Raw genomic sequence first — 21,441 nt, 5'->3', positions numbered from 1 at the left:
GGGATTGGGGATCTGCATGACTCTTGGCAACCCACATTCTTTCTCCTGTTCCCATAGGAAGCAGCCACTTGGCTGGATTTCTTGTGACTGATCACCTTTGCCAAAGCAAAGCTTCCCTTGAAAACTAGAGAAAGTATAGTTTTGAGTTCATCCACACCCCCCTCCACTACCCAACCGCCACGTGCACAAACATGTGCATTTGAAAGCACACTCACATTGGAGCAGAGGTTCTTTGCCTTTGAGGTAGAGTTTAATAGCTTCTAGCTGAGACAGATGACGGTGCTCTGGGTGTAGGTCAGTGTTGCAGTAGGACCTAGGAATGTGACATGGCCCAAAACAAGAATGTGTACATATTTACAGCATCACTTTCTTTTGCCTTTGAATCAGGAGAACTGGGCAAGGGAGTACAGGCAACTTGAAATCAAAGAGGACAATAAAGACCAATGCTGAGAAGGACTGTTTCATTCTTACCATTCGTCTGCCAAGGACACATCAGGGTGTTCTAAGTCATGCAGGCCTGGAGGTCAAGAAGAAGGGCGTCATGAGTATGTATCATCTGTGTGGGGCACTGACTCCCCGCATTCTCTTCTATGCTTCAAATGTTCTGGGGTTAAGGCCATGGGGATAGGGGGTTAAGAGTAGGCATCAATCCCAAAGACATCTGCCTGGGAAAAGGGACTCTGCACACAGGAAATATTTTTATCTCAGGCAGAACCTTCCCCCAACTTCCACTTCATTCAGCCACTACTGCAACTTCCCCAGAGTCTCCCAGAAACTTAACTCCTTGAAGATAAATGATGCACCAGTGAGTCCTGGGAAAGAAGCTTAGCACAACAGTGGAGACACCAACTTTGGAGGCCCATACAGTACAGCCTGAGTCAGGAATTTGAGTGAGCCCCTAAACTCCTGTGTCATGTCAGCAGGTTGCTTTACTTTTCTAAATGTCAGTTTCTTTTTGTGAAAAACATAATAATAATCGTCCCTAAGGGACAGGTGATTTTGCAGGTGAAACTATAGGTTGAATGGTATGAGACTGCAAAAACTCAACTGTTTTTAACCAGCAAAACCTGCTAGGTGATACAGGATCCTAAGTAGAAATGAGTTGTCAGTCTCTGAGAGGTAGTTAGGAGAACAGAGGCTTGCAGGGAATTGGAGAGTGTTTATAGAATGCTCGAGATGCCCTAAGTGTACGAAATCACTCTTTCTCCTTGTGTCTTTACGTGACTTCACTTTCATGGGTCATCAGCAGACACACACTTCTAAGTGACCACCTCAGCAACTCCACTAACTGAGAATGGCAGTTTCCCTCATGACCAATGATATCTTACTGCGCTCAGGATTCCAGTATCCTCCTCAAACACAAATGTACAAAATAAATAGCAAACTACTAGAACTAGCATCACATACTCCTGTTTGATTTCATAGTTAGTTGGGAATAAATTATATAGAATATCATCCTATATGACACAAGTGGCCACATCCTGGCTCCAACACCTACTGGCGGAATGAGATTGGGAATGTCACTGATAGTGCCAAAGGTCATAAACTACACCAGAGGGTTGAATGGGATAGTGATTAGTCCCTAGGGCAATCCATGCATCAATCCATGCTTTCTTCCCTTTCTTGCTTCTTCCACTCCTCCCTCCCTCCCTTCCATTCTTCCTTCAGTTTATTTATGGAGCATCAACTATGAGCCAGGTACTATTGTAAGTCTGCTGCTGCTGCTGCTAAGTCACTTCAGTCATGTCCAACTCTGTGCGACCCCATAGACAGCAGCCCACCAGGCTCCCCTGTCCCTGGGATTCTCCAGGCAAGAACACTGGAGTGGGTTGCCATTTCCTTCTCCAATGGATGAAAGTGAAAAGTTAAAGTGAAGTCACTCAGTCATGTCCAACCCTCAGCGACCCCACAGACTGCAGGATTTTCCAGGCAAGAGTACTGGAGTGGGGTGCCATTGCCTTCTTCGATTGTATGTCTACGGCCTTGAAAACATAACAGAGACCAAAAGAAAAAGCACTAATTGTCTCATGATATTTACTTTCTAGTGGCAGAAAAGAGATAAGAATATAAAGTTAAAATACATAGCTTATCACTAGTGAGGACTATGAAGTTAAGGGAGAGAATGAAGCAAGGAGAGAGGGTACCAAGATATGGGGAGGGATGAGGGGGTGTCAGTGTTAACTGTTGGAGTCCAGGATGCTTCACTGAGACAGTGACTTTAAGCAAAGACCTGCAAGAGGTGAGGGGAGAGCCAGGGAGTAACTGAGGTGCTCGCGGCAGAAGGAATCACAGGTGCAGAGGCCCTGAACTGGATCTCGCCTTCCTGGAATATTGGGTTAATGATATCAATTCTATATATATTTCTAGTTTCTGTTCTCATCAGTCTTCATCTACAAATCTCTCTGCCTAGACCCTAAAGGGAAGATCTTTTTGATTGCTTCCTCTCTGAGCTCCTAGACCACCAAGGAAATATGGCTGTTTTCTAACTCTCTCACCTCCAATTTAGAGACTCCTGACAAAATCACATCTCTCTTGATTGATAATGCTGACAATAATAACATTAGCTCTAACTGACTGAACAAGTACTGTGTACAACATATCTGTATCAAGATTGTGTGTGTGTGTGTGTGTGTGTGTGTGTGTGCGTGCATGCACAAGTGCTCAGTCATATGCTCTTGGAGACTCCATGGACTGTAGCCTGCCAGGCTCCTCTGTCCACGGAATTCTCCAGGCAAGAATATTGCAGTGGGTAGTCATTCCCCTCTCCAAGGGATTTCCTGACTAAGGGATTGAACCTACATTTCCAGCATTGCAGGCAGATTCTTTACCATCTGAGCCACCAGGGACTGTTCTGACCATAAGCTATTTCCTCACCTTGACCTCAGATGGCTTAGATGTGAATTTTCTGTCTTCATGTGCTGGACATCTACAGAGTCACACGTAGCTCATGGAGCCAGAAAATTAAAGAAATTTTTAAAAAAGACCCCTGAGAATACATCCTGTTGAGTATTTTGCTCAAATCACAAAGTTGCCTGTTTTTTTCTTGCCTGTCTTTAGGAAGAGGGAGGACATACTTGATTGCCTCTGCAGTGGGGACACTCTGAGCTTTGTCCGGGTCAAAATGACCCACATTCACTCTCCTTCCCATTCCTTAAGATCTCACCATCAGTTGAGAGATAAAACCCAAAGTCCATGAAACATCGTGGGGACACTGGGCAGTAGACAGAAGGCCATATATGGAACCTGCCATTTCAGGGATTTCCAGTCTCCTATTCCTTCTCTGCTACATCACTGGAATGAATCACAAAGTAGTCCAGCTTCTGGAAGTTCATGACACTCATTTGTAACCAGTTCTAACCCATAAAAGCTGGATTGTAACTGACCTTCCCACTCTTGGCATGCTCCCTGAGGATACCCAGGATACCCACACTCCCTGAGGATACCCAAAAAGAACACCGGTCTGGTCCAGCCCCTTCTCTGTCAAGATGCAAAATTTAACACCTGGGTAGGGCCACTCTGGGAGTGAAGCCTTTCACAGGCTAGCCCCAGCGTTCCTTATGAGCTGGTGATACTGGTAAAGATAACTTCTCTGAGCTACTGGGTTGTTGGAAGATGTAAAGGACAGTATGGGGGAGACAGCAGTTTTAAAGATTAAAGGGCTGTAACAACTGCTACCATTTCCTGGGAGTTCCCAGTGCACTGGTGCTTTATGAAGACAAGAAGAGCTAAGAACCTCAAGATGCTCCTTATTCCTTTTGACTTAGATAAATCATTTGAATGATCACATTTCCCTTGGACCTAGGCTGCCTCAAAACACAAGGGAAATTTGTAGCTCAATGTGGAGAAGACTAAGGCTTGCCTACCTTTGTTTTCCTTTTCCTGGGCTTGAGTTTTTATGCTAATTCATATTTTTCTTGGTACTGATTTTTATGTATGAGAAGAATACAGCCGGTAGATGGATGGTTCCTATGAGTTGCCTCGACAACTTTGTGGATAAAAGCATCACATAAATAAATGAAACCATAAGGAAAGCCCCCACTATCTGGGAGTCCCAGGCATCTGAAACAGTCTAAGAGAGCAAGGTAAAATCAGGGCGGGTAAATGGTTGAGTCAAACGTCCATGAGAAAAAGGGCTGGATAGCTGAGCAAATTCTTCAGCTAACCCAATGGCTTCAGGGCTTTCTTCCCACATGAAAGGATTAAGATGGATAAAGACAGCATCTTACCTTCTTCAATAGTTACATTCCCTCGGAAGAAATATTTCCCATGGCCTCTGGAGAGCGCCACACCTAAACTGTGCAGAGAAACAAAGCAGACCTTGAAATCCATAACATTGACTGGAACAGCCTTGTTGGCTAACTTTCTATTTTCCATTTTCACATTTCCATTTCATGTTCTGTAAGCAATTTTTTTTTTTTCAGAAGTTTACTTTCAAAACCCCACTGATTAGAGTTGGTGCTGGTCTTTCTTAGATTTGATCAGCTGCTTCAGTGTAATTTCTGATCGGAAGTGCAGCAGCAATGGGTGGCTCTCGAGTATGTTTAAAAGAAGTGTGGCGGCTGCTACAAGCCCTTGAGCAAGCCTTTCTCTTAGATGCTTTTGTAAGAGCTACATACCCTAATAATCTTCATTACCGCTTTATGCATCCCTACATTTAGCCACACCAGGGTCTTTCCAGACTGTAGAGTTTGAGATGAGGGAAAATTAACCCCTTTCTAATGGCAAAAATGAACACTTTTGCTGTCACTTGAATGTAGCCACATGACTGTATGGTGGGTTTCTTTGCCCAACCCTCTTCCTTGTCTGATAGATTTTTCACATTCTCACACTCAAAAGTCTTGATTTAAGCTCCTTCCTTTTTCATCTAAAGTCAGAGAATATGTTTTGATAACACAATCTCATCGTTTGGCAAACCCACTTAGCAGTCACGTGTTTCCTCAAGTGCTCTGGTTCCAAATGGAATTCACCCAAGATCCCTGGCCATATACGACACCACCACCACAGATTTTATTAAGATGGATCCAGAGTCAGTAAACTCTTTTTTCCCCTGAGCTTTGTGAGGCATCAGTTGAAGAACACAAAGAAGTCCTACCAAAATAACTTTTTACAAAAAGCATTATCACACTAAGTTAATAGCGGGAAACTTTAGAATGCTACATAAGAAAGCAGGCAAGCGGGCAAGTGCATTTTTCAAGACTTTTACAAAGAGAAATAACAGGATTGAAAGGCAGACAAGCACAGAGGAACAGTACGGAGAAATTAAAACCGAAGCACAACACGTAGGGATGAATATGCTGCCTCGAAGTGTGAAGGATTGCTTTTTGATCATGGAAATAAAGGGCAGCAAGTTAGATGGTTAAGGACCCTGGTAACCCGCTGAATTTATCTCTCCACCCTTAGTTGGAACCCCAAAGCTTATTTGCTTGATAATGAGATGCAAAGCCATGGCAAATTGAATGAGTTCTCCTAGGTGAGCCTGAACCATTTTTCCCCTTATGGAAAACAAAAACAAAAGCAGCCTGGGAAAAGCCCCTTCCTCACTCTTTCCAGCCTTTAGGCAGGATGTTTGGTTATCTTCAGATGATGAGCTCTGAGAGTGTCAGCAGGTTTTGTACAAACACAACTGATGGGTCTGATGGAATGTCCATGTATTATGGTCAGCTCTACCTGAAAGGAGTACCCTTGATGTCTGTATAATAGTAGTCATTTGTCATCACCAAAACCCGTTTCTAGATTGAAAAAACAAAAAAAGGTCGTAGAGAAAAGAAAACATGGTTAGTCTGCTAGGTGAAGTTTTCAGAAATAAATAAAAATAAATGGACACACTATGATCAGGTTAACAGTACTACATGAATCTTGTTTGAGATAAGTAAAGACAAGAGAAAAATGAGCTCAGTGAACGATATTTACTCCAGATAGAGCTTTCAAAGCTAATTTTTCACAGTGGTTTGTTTTAAATTAAGCGGCAAGAATGTTTGAGAAAAATGTACCCCTTTGTCCACTGTCTTCTTCACCTCCATGGAAAACTTCCCGGTCTTTCTATTCACCATGGCATTTCTTAACTAAAATGATAAAAAAAATTGGGGTTAGTGCTTCCCAGGGTTACCATATTGTCTTGGACACCTTTTACCATCTAGCTTGAATGCATCTTTGGTGGCTTGGGTATGCAGGGCTGGGTGTATACACAGCTTGGTGTACTTTTGCAGTAAGTCTAAATACTATTCTCAGATCTCTGAAATGGGGCTTTGGAAGAATAAACATCCAACTGCTCTTGTCTAGGGGGAGAGAGGCTAATAAAAATAAATAAAGGACCATCAACCTCAATTTGGGGTGTTCATGTAAACCTCAGGGCAACAGTGGCCAAAAAAACCTTTTCAATGTTAAATCCTGAGAGTCAGGGAACGAACCCCCAGCAAACACTAAAATACTCATGAAGCTAGGAAGTCTCAGGGCACAAGTTACATTTTCACAAAGGGTATTGGTTTGTTATGGAGAAAATCATTTTTCAAAACACAATCAAGTTAAAGATATTTTCCTATATAGTAGTTTTTTGTTTGGTTGGTTGTTTTCAAAAGCCAACCATCTGGAAGATAGGGATTAGCTTTTCACAGCATGAACCATCTTCAAATACTCTCTGAGAAATCTAGGCCACTGAAAAGCCTGGCTGAGACTGATGGGCAGTGAACGGGGCAACCCTGCATCTGATTTTTGAAGGTCTCATCTGGGAACCGTGAGCCTCCGTCCCTTCCCCCACCCCTGGCTGATCTCTGCTAATTACTTGTGGCCCTTCTGTGAGTTCAGAGAAGGACAGCAGACACAGTGATGAAAGATGTGCCATCATGGGCACCAATAGGAGACGACGGGAAGGCCATTTAATGAAATAGGAGCAAATGCTGACATGCCACAGCCTGTCAGGAAAGGCTTTTTCCCAGCCCCGTGCTTGTTTTTTTTTCTTTTAATTCTTTCCCCTCTTTCCTCCTTTGAGGAGCTTGAATAAGATCTGGCCGATAGAGAACTGCAGTGCTTGCAAGCAACCTAAATTTGATGCGGGGCCTGTCTAGATTTGGGTTCACATTCCCATCTTCTGTGCAAGAGAGTAAAAGCATAATTTTTAGCTGGAGGCATGTATAAAATAAAACATATATTTTACTCTAGATATTTTTTAACAACACATAATGGGCATTTCTGGAAATATTTTCCCATTTTAACTTTTGTGGTTTTGGATGGGGAGAGCTGGTCCTAATTAAGTCTACTTTCTAACTCTTAAGAACAGCTCGATTTATCTTTGACATGGTTTTCATTTTTCCTCTTTCTGGTGCCTGCCTAAAGCCATTTGGGACCTGCCCCTCTCACATTCCCCAGGCGAGTCAGAGATTAGGTAAGCTTCTCCATGCCTCAGCGCCGCCCCACCCCCAACTCCCAGTAGCTAAGGATGATCCGAGCCAGGACCTGGGAGGGTCCAAGGCCAGGGTCACTAATACTTTCTGAAGGCAGATGCTTAGATGATTAGTCTAGTCTTTCCCTTTCCTTTGGGCTTCCCTGCTGGGTCAGATGGTAAAGAGTCTGCCTGCAGTGCAGGAGACCTGGGTTCAATCCCTGGGTAGGGAAGATGCCCTGGAGAAGGAAATGGCAACACACTTCAGTATCCCTTGCCTGGACAATTCCAAGGAGGAGGAGTCTGGTGGGCTATCCTCCATGGAGTCACAGAGAGTCAGACATTGAGTGACTTCACTTTCTTTCTTTCCCTTTCCTTCAGTTATAATAGGGCTTCCCTGGTGGCGCAGAGGTTAAAGCGTCTGCCTGTAATGTGGGAGACCTGGGTTCAATCCCTGGGTCGGGAAGATCCCCTGGAGAAGGAAATGGTAACCTACTCCAGTATTCTTGCCTGGAGAATCCCATGGACAGAGGAGCTTGGTGGGCTACAGTCCACGGGTCTCAAAGAGTTGGACACGACTGAGTGGCTTCACTTTCACTTTCAGTTATAATGGAAACAGATTACACTTACTGAACACTGAGGCAGGACAGCACTGTAATTCAGAAATGGACTCTGGAGCCAGAAGTTTGAACAGATCACTTACCCCCACTGTGCCTCAATATCTCTGCGAAATGGTATTAATGATAGCACATGTCTCATAAAGCTGCAGTGCGAATCTGACGAGCTAGTATGTAGAAGAGTGCCTCGTACACCCTAAGCATTCATAGGTGCAAGCTGTCCTCCACGGTCATCCTCAGCAGCAGCAGCATCTTCATTATTATCCCCCTCTCTTTTCTTTCATGTCAGACTCCTCTCAATAGCTTAAAATGTTAGGATTCAAACTCAAGTTTGCTTGACACAGATATGACCTCACATCATTTTTGGAAGCACATAGGGTCTATGTTATAAATGTGGTCATGAAATTAAACAACAAGCCTAGCTGCCAAAAGAAGTAGGATGCTCCTTCCAAGAATTTCTCCACAGCTGGGCAGACACATGCTGCTTCTTCCTCGACTCTGCCTGTCTGGTGCTTTCAAGATCTTGACTTAAACTGCCCTCTGCTACATATGTGCAAACCCCATTGGCAGACACATGGGCACGTGGGATCTTGTGTAGCCTTCACAAAGATGCTTCGCATAGATTCCAGAAAAATCTAATCAAGGATGTGCAAATTTCTAGGAGAGAAATGGTAACTTGGGTTTTCACAATCAAGCACATTGAGAGTGAAGGAATTCATGTCTCAAATGTACCTTCTTTTCAAGCAGACGAGAGACCCAAATTAAACACGCACAACCAGAGACTTACTGGTGAAGAATAAGAGCACTGACTTGCTAGAGCTGTGGGAACTCTGAAGGCAGACACAGAATCCAGTTCTGGCAATCATATTAAGGTGAGGAACATGGCCAGGAAGCCAATGACAAAGGACAAAAAGGGCAAGGCAACAGAAAGCATCTGTCAAATCATTGTTAAAGGTGATATCAGCTCACGGAAAATTAACCTGGGCACAGGTGATGATGACTCGACAACTGGGGTACAGATGAGCCAAGTAATAAATCCCTTCAGGAAACCTGCAAAGGATAAGTGCAGGTGTCAGCCTAGTGTTTAACGAGCAGAAGGCCAGCTTCCTGGATGTGGGGACTCCCCAGTAAGAATGAGCGTCAAGTTTGCCTCCCGTGTCAATTAAAATGTAAAAAAAACGAAGGAAGGGATGGAGAAGCATGCTGATGACAGGGTTCAAAACTTCTTGGAAAGAAAACAAAAAGATGCAGTGAAGTCAAAATAAAACAACTGATGGAAAGGGAAGAGAAAGCAAACTAATGGAAAGCACCCTTTAAAATTACATGATACAGTTTAGCAACAGACATACATTAATAAGAAGGTTATCTGAGGGTTGATAATGCCAAGAATAATACTAGTAACAGCTACCACTCAGAATGCTCATAGTGTCTGAGCAACAATGTTGACACTTCTGTATCTTTCAATATAGTAACACACTAGCATTCACAATGGTTCTGTGAGGTACTACTGCTATCTTACTCATTTGACTGAGAAAATAGAACCTATACCAAAATTGAGATGTAGAGAAAATAATGGTTTGCCCGAGACCAACAGCCAGCAAATAGCAGAGGTGGGGCTTGAAACCAGGCAGGCAAATGCCTGAACTGCATTCCTCAGGACTGCGTAGCCTGCTTCTTGATAGGAGCAGGTTGAAAGGATAGGACATGTACGTTAGGTGCGGTATAATCAAAAGACCCAGACGTGAATTCTGATGATGATGTCTAAAGAACAAGAAGATATAAAACTATACCAGGTCACTGAGCTGACATGACGTCAGGTCACCAGCACTTGGGAAAAGAGAATGGATGAAGAAATAGACTTTTTTTTTTAATCAAACAGCAAAGATTTTGTCTGAATTGGGGTTTAAAAGAGATAGCCCAGATGAAGAAGGAAATAGGGTAAATGTCTAAAACAGATATGATTCTTGCATTTTACAAGCAAGGAATCTCAGAGATTTATGCTAGCTAAGTAATGTCCAGGTTGCAGAGGATATGAAGAGAGGAAAAGCAAGCAGCAAGGGGACCATGATCCTGGCTGCATTTCTGAAAGCACAGGAACCCAGCCTATGCGTTTCAAATGGCTCCCCTCAACATCCCTTCGGAAAGCAAAACAGAGGGAGGGGTAGAAACAATGCTAACTCAGTGATGAAGCTCAGAAAAGGACCTCAGACAAATCAGGGAGGTACAAGCAGAGAAACCCTGCCTGGGCATGAAGGCTCCAGATAGAAAGGGAAGAGCAAGTGTCCAGATGTGGACACCCGGGAAGTTAGGATTTAATTAAGGACAGTCTGCCTGGATTCACAAAAGATGGTGTGTCTAACAAATCTGATTTACTGAGGAAGGAACAAGAAGACTGCTGGGGCTAAATCGTGGGCATGAGGAAAACTTTTGATACAGTCCTGAAGGCTGAAGCTGTCTGGGAAACAAGCATGTGTTACTAAAGTGTGGCCTGGAAAGGGGAAAGGCTGGGATGGCCCTGGAAACAGGGTGGTCAACCAAAGAGGAGGAAAGTGGGTCTGCCAAGCCCTGGGTGACATCCTGATAGGTAAACTCTGGCCCTGGCTGTGCAGCTGCCCCGTTAGGCTCTGGCCAGGCTCCCCTTAGGGTCACAGGTCCCATCAATGGCACTCAGAAAGAGTTCAGATTGATCGGCTGCAGAAGGAACCAGAGCCCAAATGCAGATGGTTTTAGACTACACAAAGCAGGCAGGGTGGCTGGAAACCCATTTGCAAGTGGACCTACCAGAGGAGAGTTATAAAACCCCAAATGCATACAAGGGCGCATGGTCTCTGCATCCCTCTGATGGCCAGGTGTTTCTCTGGTGGGCCTCTCTTGACCAGCTCCCAGGCAGAGGAGGGTAAAATGGAGCGTCCATCTCACCAGGCTTGAAATCAAATTGCTTACCACATCATCGCGGTCCTCCCACTCCACCTCAGACAGGTCCACACTACTGTAGTTGGGTTTCCTCCGCTTTTTTCCTTCTTCGTACTGGCAGAAGAGGAAGAGAAAGAAAGCATATGACAAACGAAGAAAATATTTCCGTGAGACCACTGGCCAGGGCAACCTTCACCATCCGAATTCCTGATTCATGCCTGAGGACTGTGAATGGAGGGTACCAGAGAGAAGCAGAGGGGCACTCCTGGGTTTTCAAGATCAGGAAAGCTGAACTGAGTCACTAGCAAACATATGACCTTCCCAGGTGGCACAGTGGTAAAGAATCTGCCTGCCAATGCAGGAGACGCAAGAGATGCCGGTTCAATCCCTGAGTCAGGAATATTCACAGAGAAGGAAATGCCAACCCACTCCAGTGTTCTTGCCTGGAAAATTCCATGGACAGAGGAGCCTGGCAGGCTACAGTCCATGAGCTTGCAGAGTTGGACACCGCTGAGCCGATAGTGAACTGTGGTGTTGGAGAAGACTCTTGAGAGTCCCTTGGACTGCAAAGAGATCCAACCAGTCCATTCTGAAGGAGATCAGCCCTGGGATTTCTTTGGAAGGAATGATGCTAAAGCTGAAACTCCAGTACTTTGGCCACCTCATGTGAAGAGTTGACTCATTGGAAAAGACTCTGATGTTGGGAGGGATTGGGGGCAGGAGGAGAAGGGGACGGCAGAGGATGAGATGGCTGGATGGCATCACTGACTCGATGGATGTGAGTCTGAGTGAACTCCGGGAGTTGGTGATGGACAGGGAGGCCTGGTGTGCTGCAATTCATGGGGTCGCGAAGAGTCAGACACGACTGAGCAACTGAACTGAACTGAACTGAACTGAGCTGATAGAGGGGGACTAAGTATACAAGCCAATTCTTTTTTTCACATGAATTTAGCTGGTAGACTCCTTACCTCTAAACATGCCAGGTGCAAAGCAAAGTTTCCCCTCTCCTTGGACATTCTATGTGTGGAATGGAGCCTTTCTCGTCTAATCTAAAGCTTTTATAGCACATACCTTCATGATACAGGATAGGGAATCTTACATAGTCTGTATTCTGATCTCCATATTTGGCCTCAGCATCCTGGTAACATTTCTCAAACACATGGAACCTTCCACTTGCTATCACACTGGCCATAGCAGTGCTGAGATAAGCAGGGCTACTTAACCCGAAGAGCATGGAGACTGGGAATCACTGCCAGATTTAATGGCCATTAGCACATCTCTCTGGAAAAGCTGATGAGTGCATTAATATCACAGGAAGTTTTTTGAGTTTTTTTCCCCTCCTAAAGCACTGGTGTTACAGTCACCTGGCAAGCCTACTATTTTATCAGACAATCCTGTGTCTGGATATTTCTGTGTCTCGGGACTTTAATGCTGTATTTATAATGTAGGAAAGTCTGCCCTCTGCTGCAGGCTCAGGATAAGCAACCCCTTTGCCAGTTCAAAAGATATGGCTGATGGCATACTGGAAAAAATACATATGTATGTATAGCTTTTATTTTTCTTCTTTCCTTTTGTTTCTAAATTAGCCAGCTTTGGATTTAATGGGCAGGATTCTAATACAGCATCACTCTAGGTGTTTTAAGACTACCATTTTGGATGCTGCTCAGTTACTATGGAGACAGGTGCTGAAGGCACTTGGTGTGGAGGAGAAAATCACCGCTGGTGTATGGGACCAAAGAGGTCCACACTGGCCCCGCAGTGGAATCTAGGAGAGAGAGGCCAGGCAGGGCAGATCTCCCATCACTGCGGGGCCAGATGGGCTCAGCAGTTTTCCTGCTAAGTTGTTTTCCCTCTGCGCTGCATTTCAGGGACGCTGGGGTGTCCTGGGGTGTCCGCCCGTACCACCCAGGAAGGCTGCCCCAACTCTAAGGGGGAGCGGGCTCTGATCACATTGGGCCACCGGCCTTCTACTCCCTTCTCTCAGGTTTTCAATTAACAGACAGTCACGGTCAGTTTTATGACATCAGCTCCACTCCAGATGAAGAGGAAGGGAAGTGGTTCCCTCAGAAGCCGCTGTAAACGATAGCAGATTCACAGTTGGATCCTGTTATGGAAAGTTCACTATGTTTGGCCCTCGAGAGAGTCGGGCTGGGGCTGAGCGGGTGGAACAGGAAAGAAGGCTGTAGGGTGGTCGCCTCTTCTCAGGGTGAGGAGGTGGGATGCAGGAGGGGCACACGATGCTAAGAAGCCCTACAGTCAGACATTCTCGGACCTCTGTTACCTGTACTGATGGTCCCCAGGTTCCATATTGGTAAGGATAATTCCTGGGAGCCACTAGGCAGCCCAGAAGTTTCTGCAGCTCAGCTTCTGACCAATAAAGGTAAAACTTTAATGGTTTCTTGGGGAGTCTAATGCTAGGTATATTCTGTCTTTTGGAGGAAGTTCTTCCATTGATCACTTCAAAATCCTCCTTTAATCACTTTGTCAACATACAATTATTGGACACCTAGCAAGCACAAGGTCCTAAGAATATAAGTAAAGACAATTAAATGGTGCTTCATTCTTTCCCAAGGACTTGTTTGTGGTTTATCACTCTTAATTCTGCCTACCTATAGTCAATTTACTCCCCATGGTGCCTACAGCAAGTTAAATAAGATCACATAGCCAGTATATCACATACCCCCAGCCCCTGACCAAATTTTCACAGCTAAGCCTCATGCTATTTCAACTGCTACTAAAGAAATTTTAGAAAGTGAAAGTCCCTCAGTCGTGTCTGACTCTTTGCACCCCCATGGACTATACATGTCCATGTATACAGTCCATGGAATTCTCCAGGCCAGAATACTGGAGTGGGTAGCCTTTCCCTTCTCCAGTGGCTCTTCCCAACCCAGGGATCGAACCCAGGTTTCCTGCAATGCAGGTGGATTCTTTACCAGCTGAGACACGAGGGAAGCGATTTTAAAAGGCCACCAAGGTCCTTCATCCTCAGAGAAAGCGTGTCCCTGTCTTTGTTAGAAGAGGTGAGCACAGTGGTTCTGCTGCTCACTGAGCATGTGACATGAAGTAAGGCACTCAGCTGCTCCAAGCCTCCTTCCTTCCTTGCTCAACTGCAAAATTATGAAAAACAGTAATACCTCCGTAGCCAAGGTACGCTGAAACAATTAACTAGGTACTGTATGTAAGGTGGCAAGCACACCCCAAGTTCAGTATGGAATAAACCTTTAATATGCATGTGGCTAGCAGAAGTCCTGGAAAAGTAATAACCTTGGGAAGACACTAGCTCACGGCAAACACATGTCTAATACGTCATTTCCTTGACATGAAGGAGACCCACTGAATAATTTGTTGGGTCACTGTTGTGCAGACATTAGGCAGGAAGAAGATGTTTGTTGAAGATGATGGTGTCATATAGTCACCCTCATATGCCTCCTCTTCATGTGTAAGATACTTACATACTAAATAGCAGGCTGGGACTGGAGACTCTCCTGGCAGAAAAGTTCATACCTGTGCTAAAGAACCCAAGTCCTTTTAGATGATACCTGGCAAAAGTGGAATCCACAGAGATGGATCCCATGACTTTTGACCATTCCTAGATATCTTCTTTCATTGTTTTAATCAAACCATTCAAGAAATTCAGTACACTGCACTGTTAGTATTCAAGAAACTAGCAGAGACTAGAGAGTGAGGGGAGGAAAGGTTTCCCAGTGTGCTGGCCTGAAAGTCATCATATTCCAGCAAGTCTCTAATTTAACTGCATTGAAAGAAACAGACGGGACCAGGGATATACCCTTTGGAATGCTCCTCTACAATGTCTGCTAAACCAGTGAAGTAGGTATGAAACAGTCAATACTTTCTACTTGAGTCTTCATTAATGGCCGAGTCTCTTAAAATACAAACAGAAATCCATACAGTAGTGTAGCAGAGTGACTACTTTGAGTAACAAACGAAAAAGTCAACGGGCTGTTGCATAGATAAAACAGGTCAAGGACAATGAGTAAACTTCAGAATGATGACCCTAAATCCACTTTATCTTTTCTCTTGGTAAAAGAATGCTGGATTCCCTGGTGTTCCAGTGGTTAAGAATCCACCTTGCAATGCTGGAAACACGAGTTTGATCCCTGGTCCAGGAAGATCCCACATGCTGCGAGGCAACCAAGCCCGTGCAGCACAACTACTGAGCTCATGCGCTACAGCCCAAGAGTCACAACTACTGAGCCCAACACCTGCTGAAGCCCACGCACCTGGCGCTCATGCTCAGCAACAAGAGAAGCCACCGCAACGAGAAGCCCAGGCGCTGCAGCTAGAGAACAGCCCCTAACTGCCACAACTAGCGGAGAACGCGATGGCACCCCACCCCAGTACTCTTGCCTGGAAAATCCCATGGACGGAGGAGCCTGGTAGGCTGCAGTCCATGGGGTCGCACAGAGTCGGATACGACTGAAGCGACTTAGCAGCAGCAGCAGCTACTACTAGAGAAAGTCCTCACAGTAACAAAGGCCCAGTGTAGCCAAAAACATAAATACATAAATACTTTTAAAAGTTAAAAAAAAGAAAAAACTTATTACTCAGCTAGAGAATAGACCTCCATTAGGAAGATACCTGGGCTGTGGACCACCGCCACTCATCCCCCACATATTTCAGGGAAATCTCTTTGGTTTTCCTATAGGGAATCTCCATGGACCTCACACTCAGTAAATGCAGTTCCAGTGATGGCAAGACCATCCTGGTTCGGAAGGAAGCCAGTGAAGGACCCGAGTATGTGAAGGAGACCCACAACTCTCCAGGACATGGTGAGTAGCTCAGGATTGGGGACACAACTCATACCAACCCAAATGAGACTCAATCTGGATGCTTTCTTGGATTTATCTGGAAAAAGTAGCTCTCTGTCTACTAGGATCACTAAGGCAGGAGGGGAACTTGAGTTCCTCGTAGCCAACTCTGCCACTGCTTGGAGACAGCTTTCCTGAGAATGAAGCCAGTGCAGGGAAGGCAGAGAAAAGACATGAAGAGAGTCCTGAAAGCATGGTGTACGTGCCTGGATCAAGCTTCACCTGCAATCTTTATACTCTTGGGTGTTTCATGTACCAACACATTCTCTCCACATTACCCTCCTTCTCTTTTTAAAGATTTTTTTTTAAAGCTGTCTTAGGTTTCAAGCATAAGTAGTCATCAGTTTCAACCTGGATATATTTAGTGTCTTTAGTTTTTTTTTTTAATGAACCATTTTTTTAAAGTACATTTTAAATGAAGTGTTCACAAACTCTGGTACTTTAATGACTATTTAGAAACTTGTGATTTGTAGAACACCTCACTGCTAATGAAGACAGTCCACTGTGATTGAGCATTGCTGACCCTCTGTACCTGCTTTTCCCGAGAGGACATGTGCGTGGCCATGGAGTCTGAGAGTGACTAAAAAAGCACTAAACCCTCGAACCTCTGACTCCCAGGTCCGATCTCCCCTCTCCCATGGGATCTGGCCTGGGGTGGATCCCAGGTCCCCCAGCTGCACTCCTCCTTCCCCTTCGTGAGGATCTCGTTACTGGGGCTGAGGCATCGGATATGGCATTTGTTAGTGTATCTATAAACTGTAACTTCCTTTGAAAATGTGATTAACGAATTGCAAACGGTTTCCAAAGGTTTATAAACAGATACTTTGAGAGCCACGGGTAGGTTTGTAGTTTTTGGTGCCTGTTTTATGAAAAAAATATGTGGGGGAGAATTTAATAAGGAAAGATATTCTGTGCTATGAAATACTTTGAGGTGGAGTTTCAAATAAAGGCCAGATGTGGTGAACACACCAAACCAGCCTGTGGCCTAGAAGGACGGGGGAAGAAGGGCACCCATCTGAGGAGCCAGCCGGAACCACTGGGGGTCTGCCGTAAGTGCCAGAACCTTCCTGGCAGCGTTGAGCCGTCTGGACGTGAGTGCCCCTTTGTGTTACCTGCAGATAGATTGTGGAAGCAGAAAGGGACTGGCTAAGGTGATGGCCATGTTCGCGTGGGTTTGAACGAAACAAGAATGCCTTTGCTTTTCTGTGTTCTTTTGGGAAAGACTAAAGGAAGTCAGCTACACACATCCATGCAGCCTTTGTGAAACAAATATTATGTGTGCTAATAACTGATAAACAGTTCGTGCTACTCCACGCTGCCAACAGGAAGGAAGGAGATGGGGGTGAAAGGCCCACAACTGGAGCGGAAGAGGCCTTGCCCAAACCCTGCGCCATCTGGAGAAGGAGTGTGGCCAGGGCCTGGGAGCCAGCCTTGTCTGGGAAAACGTTTCTCTCCGGAGGCAGTCACGGTCCTCAGCCAGTGGATACCTTCACCACCTCCTCTGAGGCCCTGGGTTTCCTCTTGTCTTAGAGGCTAAGTGGCTGTTTGAGAAGGAAGGGCAACACGTCTTTCTCTCCTCCACGCACAAGAGAGGATGACCTAGTGGCCACTGGGCACTTCTTTCCTTTACTCCTTCCTTCATTCATTCATTTGTCCAATTCACATATCCAAAACCACTGTTCAGTTCAGTTCAGTTCCGTCGCTCAGTCGTGTCCGACTCTTTGTGACCCCGTGAACCACAGCACGCCAGGCCTCCCTGTCCATCACCAACTCCCAGAGTCCACACAAACCCATGTCCATTGAGTCGGTGATGCCATCCAACCATCTCATCCTCTGTCGTCCCCTTCTCCTCCTGTCCTCAATCTTTCCCAGAATCAGGGTCTTTTCAAAATCCTGTTGGATGCTGATTATTCATCAGGCCTCGAGCCAGGCCCAGGTGAGCCTTCGGAAAGCACTCAGTCAGAAGCTGTGTGTGAAGGATCACCTTCTGCCCTCCAATTGCAGGTCACAATTCACCAGGCCAGTTAGGAGAACAGGGAAAAGTCAGGGCCCCAGAGGGAGACTGTGGTTTGACCCAGGTCTGCACCTACAGGCTGTGTGCCCAGGGCTGGCCTGCATTTCTCCCAGCACACCATGCTCCTTTGCAGGACGGAGGGAAGATCATTCAACACACAGGGCTGCCATGAGGAACAAATGGGCATAGATTCGGTTGAGCACGGCAAACATCCTGACAAGCAGAGCTGGGACAATAAGCTACTGGGTCAGCAGTGGGAACTGCTCATGAGACACTGCAGCCCACCTCATCACGCCTGTCCCTAGAGATGACCTTCATGGGGTAAAACGGTTCTTCACAGTATAGTGAAAGTCACTCAGTTGTGTCCAACTCTTTGCAACCCCATGGACTGTATAGTCCATAGAATCCTCCAGTCCAGAATACTGGAGCGGGCAGTAGTATTCTCCATGCAATCTTCCCAACCCAGTGATCAAACCCAGGTCTCTCTCATTGCAGGTGGATTCTTTACCATCTGAGCCACCAGGGAAGCCCCTTCACAGTATGGCTGTTTACTAATTTTTCTAGTCCTTTAAAGAGGCAGTTCAACCTGGCTTCAGGGCCCAGTCTTCTCAAGGTCAAAAGGAAGGGTCTCAAACAAGGACATGGTCCCAAGGGCAGGTGGCCAGAGGGGCCTGTGACACAGTAATGGTCTCTTCCCCCTAGAATTTGCAAATCAAGGTCTCTTACTGTCATAGCATGTCCTGCCCCAGAGGAGGTGCCCCTAGGGAAAGGGAATCCCAGGGGTCTGTATCAGTCCCTGCTGTACACGCTACAGTCTAAACAGAACATTTTTTTAAGCCCCCCCTAACCCCCACCCCTTGCTGACTCGCCCTGGCTATACATGTAACAACTGTTCATTGTAGAAATTTGAAAATAATGAAAAGTGTAAGAAATGAAAAAAGATTGTCCTCGCTACTACAACCCAGGAATCACCAGGGGACACTCTATTATCTTTCCCAAAGGACAAGTATTTTGAAGCGGTTACTGTTTTCAGTTTTCTAAGTTCATTGTTTCTCCAACAAGAATTTATAAAATGTAGCAACCAATCTGTTATGCTTTCCAAGTGACTGCTTTCAGGAAAAACAAAAACAAAAACAAATTTGTTTCTTTTCTGCTGGCTAGCTTCCCCCTCAAACCCCTATCCTTCTTCCTGAAGAGGGTATGTTTCCGGTGCTAGGTATGGTGCTGAGTGCTGTACCCATCTCCTGTTAATTCTCACAACTCCACGAGAGGAGTAACACAGAGACCAGGGGTGCTGGTCACACAGTGACGTGGCTAACAGGCAGGGAAACGGGGACTCCTTCCCGACTCTTCACCACCCTCTGCACTGCCTTCCTTACGTGGTCCCTTCTCACCAACTCCAGGCAACCACGGACAGGATTCATGTAGCTGGCACGTGAATGGTTGCAGAACCGCCTCGGGAGTCCAATCCCATGGGCCATTCATGTCTCTGTTAACAGCCAACTCACAGGGGCTGCCTTGAAACTAACATTGATGGCCAGGGGTGCGAGAATCAGTTTTAGGTTAAGAACAAGTACAGTATCATGCCACATGTCCAATGTATGATATCCTATTCACATGATGCCTGACAACCAAATCCGACTCGAGGCCTCAGAGAAGCCTGGCAGTACCTGATGGTATTGATAAAGGGTTTCCATCAGAAGTGGGACCCTTTGGTCGTACAATTACACAACAGCTCAGAGAAGACACATGGCTGGATGTCATAGGCCCTGTGGCAGAAGAGAAATTCCAGTGAGCACATTCAGAGCTGAACTCCTTCCTGTTCATGGGAAGATGAGACAACCAGATATACCAAGGGAAACAGGGCCTTGGGGGTGAGTAAAGGCAGTCGGAGAGTGGGAGAGAGGCAACAAGGGCATGTCGAGACAACAAGCTTTTCCCTCTTCCTAAAAGGTACCCTGCTCTTATTAATTAATGTTTTTAAGTGTCTCAAAGATGAAAAGTTCTACATGTTCTTCTAGTGTGATTACAAAATCCTTTTGATCACTCTAAAACTGTAACAGCACTGGTATTTTTTTTAAAAAAAAAACAACAATTAGCCGGCCGCTTTGAAAACCCAGCTGACCTTTATCTTTAGTGTCCTCTGAATCACTGGGAATGAGTCACACGCTGTGTGTGGGGAGGAAGTGGCCAGCCCCACCATCATCTCTTCTGCGGGTCAAATGTGGCTTACTACCTGGTGACTGGATTTAAATTCTCCTTCTCAAAAAGCCAGTCTGTCTTGTAATAGTAAGTTAGTCATAAAAATGAACATCGTACTGAGTGCTTGGAGCGGGAAGAACATTTGTGGCCAGCAAAGGAACAGGGACTAGGGGACTCTGATGGAAAACAGAGAGGTATCTTCAGGTCCGCTGACTCAGGTGAGAGGGTGATGCTGAGGAAAGACCACCTCTCCAGAGAAGAAAGAAGGGTGTACATGAAGGCTACATACAAAATAAAGATGCATGTGGGCGCCTAGAAGATGGCTAATCTGATAGGTTAGAACATTTTTGAGACAGAATGCTCTCTAAAGCTTCCTGGGCAAAGGTTAGATGCAAGACAGGCTTAACAATGAATTTCAAAATTCAAAGACTTGCACTGAATTCTTGAGCATGAAAATGTGCCATATCCCAAACCTGATTTTACATAAAGACTTCAGAGACCACTGAGTAATTAGGAGATAACATCTTGGGTAAAAAGAGGACCTCTATAATTTGAGAATATGTCTGTGGCTTTTGACAAGCAACTTTTTTTTGGGGGTGGGGCATTTACAGAACTTTATTTGGCATTATTCCTTTGAGAAGTTAATTATATATCAAAAGACTCTTGGGTTTGTGGAACCTGTCAGACCATTTTGAACATGGGGTACAATTAGGCACCGCGAATTGATTCCAGTTTCAAAACAGCAAAGACAATGAATTTCCTTATTCACTCAAGTAATATCACAAATTAGTATCAAGCAGCACTGCCATGCAGTAATGGGTCAGTCTTCAAATGACGCTACAGCTAACTGTTCACCACGGGGTGGGTTCTCCATGGTGCTGGCTTTTCTGCTGTCCTCTGTAACATTCCTAGTATCTGTAACTAGCTCAGTCACTGTGAAAAAAAGCCCCAGTCTCATCCCTTGGTGGGGCGATGTATTCAGAACAGATATCTCTCATTTTCAAGGTCTTTGTGTTTTTTGACATGAAGGAAAATATTCTGCAAGTGAAGTAAAAAGGAGGCACAAGAGAGGGAAAGGAATCGTTCCTTCCAAGCCAGCTGCCATTGCTGTTGCCTCGGGTTCCTACGTCACACTGCTGAGCCTTCACTGTATGTGCATGTGTGAATGTTTGTGTGTAATCTGGGGAGCTGCTTGGCAGGGGAGCTTTATTTTGTTTTTGCTTTTTTTCTGCTAAAGATTTTTAAGGACACTTGTAAAGAAGGAAAAGACATGTAGAAATCCATTTTTGTGGCCACATCTTCCATGGAAGTTTCTCTGATCCTTCCAGCTAGAGTCTCTCTCTCTTCTCACTCAGGAGGGATCCTGTTCTGCACCTCCCTGAGGACACAGCGCTTTGCACCATTAAATGCACATGACCATCTTTTCCACTCACCTCCTCTCTATCTTTGCCATGTCCTAACACCAAATTCCAGAGAAGGCAATGGCACCCC

The 21,441-nt window shown here is 45.3% G+C and overlaps 1 protein-coding gene across 3 annotated transcripts in view; it reads right to left on the bottom strand.

The window, feature by feature from the left end:
- The window catches only part of CACNA2D3 (calcium voltage-gated channel auxiliary subunit alpha2delta 3), a 903,947-nt gene that overhangs the window by 172,017 nt on the left and 710,489 nt on the right, over positions 1-21,441 (bottom strand). For all 3 annotated transcript variants that reach the window (XM_027522771.1, XM_027522769.1, XM_027522770.1), the window contains 6 exons: positions 10,936-11,019; positions 5,991-6,062; positions 5,668-5,729; positions 4,227-4,294; positions 472-517; positions 216-313 (listed from right to left, as the gene is read on the bottom strand). In XM_027522771.1, coding sequence (XP_027378572.1) covers positions 216-313; positions 472-517; positions 4,227-4,294; positions 5,668-5,729; positions 5,991-6,062; positions 10,936-11,019 — 430 coding nt within the window. The remainder of the gene's footprint in view (positions 1-215; positions 314-471; positions 518-4,226; positions 4,295-5,667; positions 5,730-5,990; positions 6,063-10,935; positions 11,020-21,441) is intronic.

This window comes from Bos indicus x Bos taurus, chromosome 22, assembly GCF_003369695.1.
Source record: "Bos indicus x Bos taurus breed Angus x Brahman F1 hybrid chromosome 22, Bos_hybrid_MaternalHap_v2.0, whole genome shotgun sequence".
In the NCBI taxonomy this organism is placed as follows: Eukaryota; Metazoa; Chordata; class Mammalia; order Artiodactyla; family Bovidae; genus Bos; species Bos indicus x Bos taurus.
Note: the sequence above shows the minus strand (reverse complement) of the source record. Positions and strands in the feature narration are given on the sequence as shown.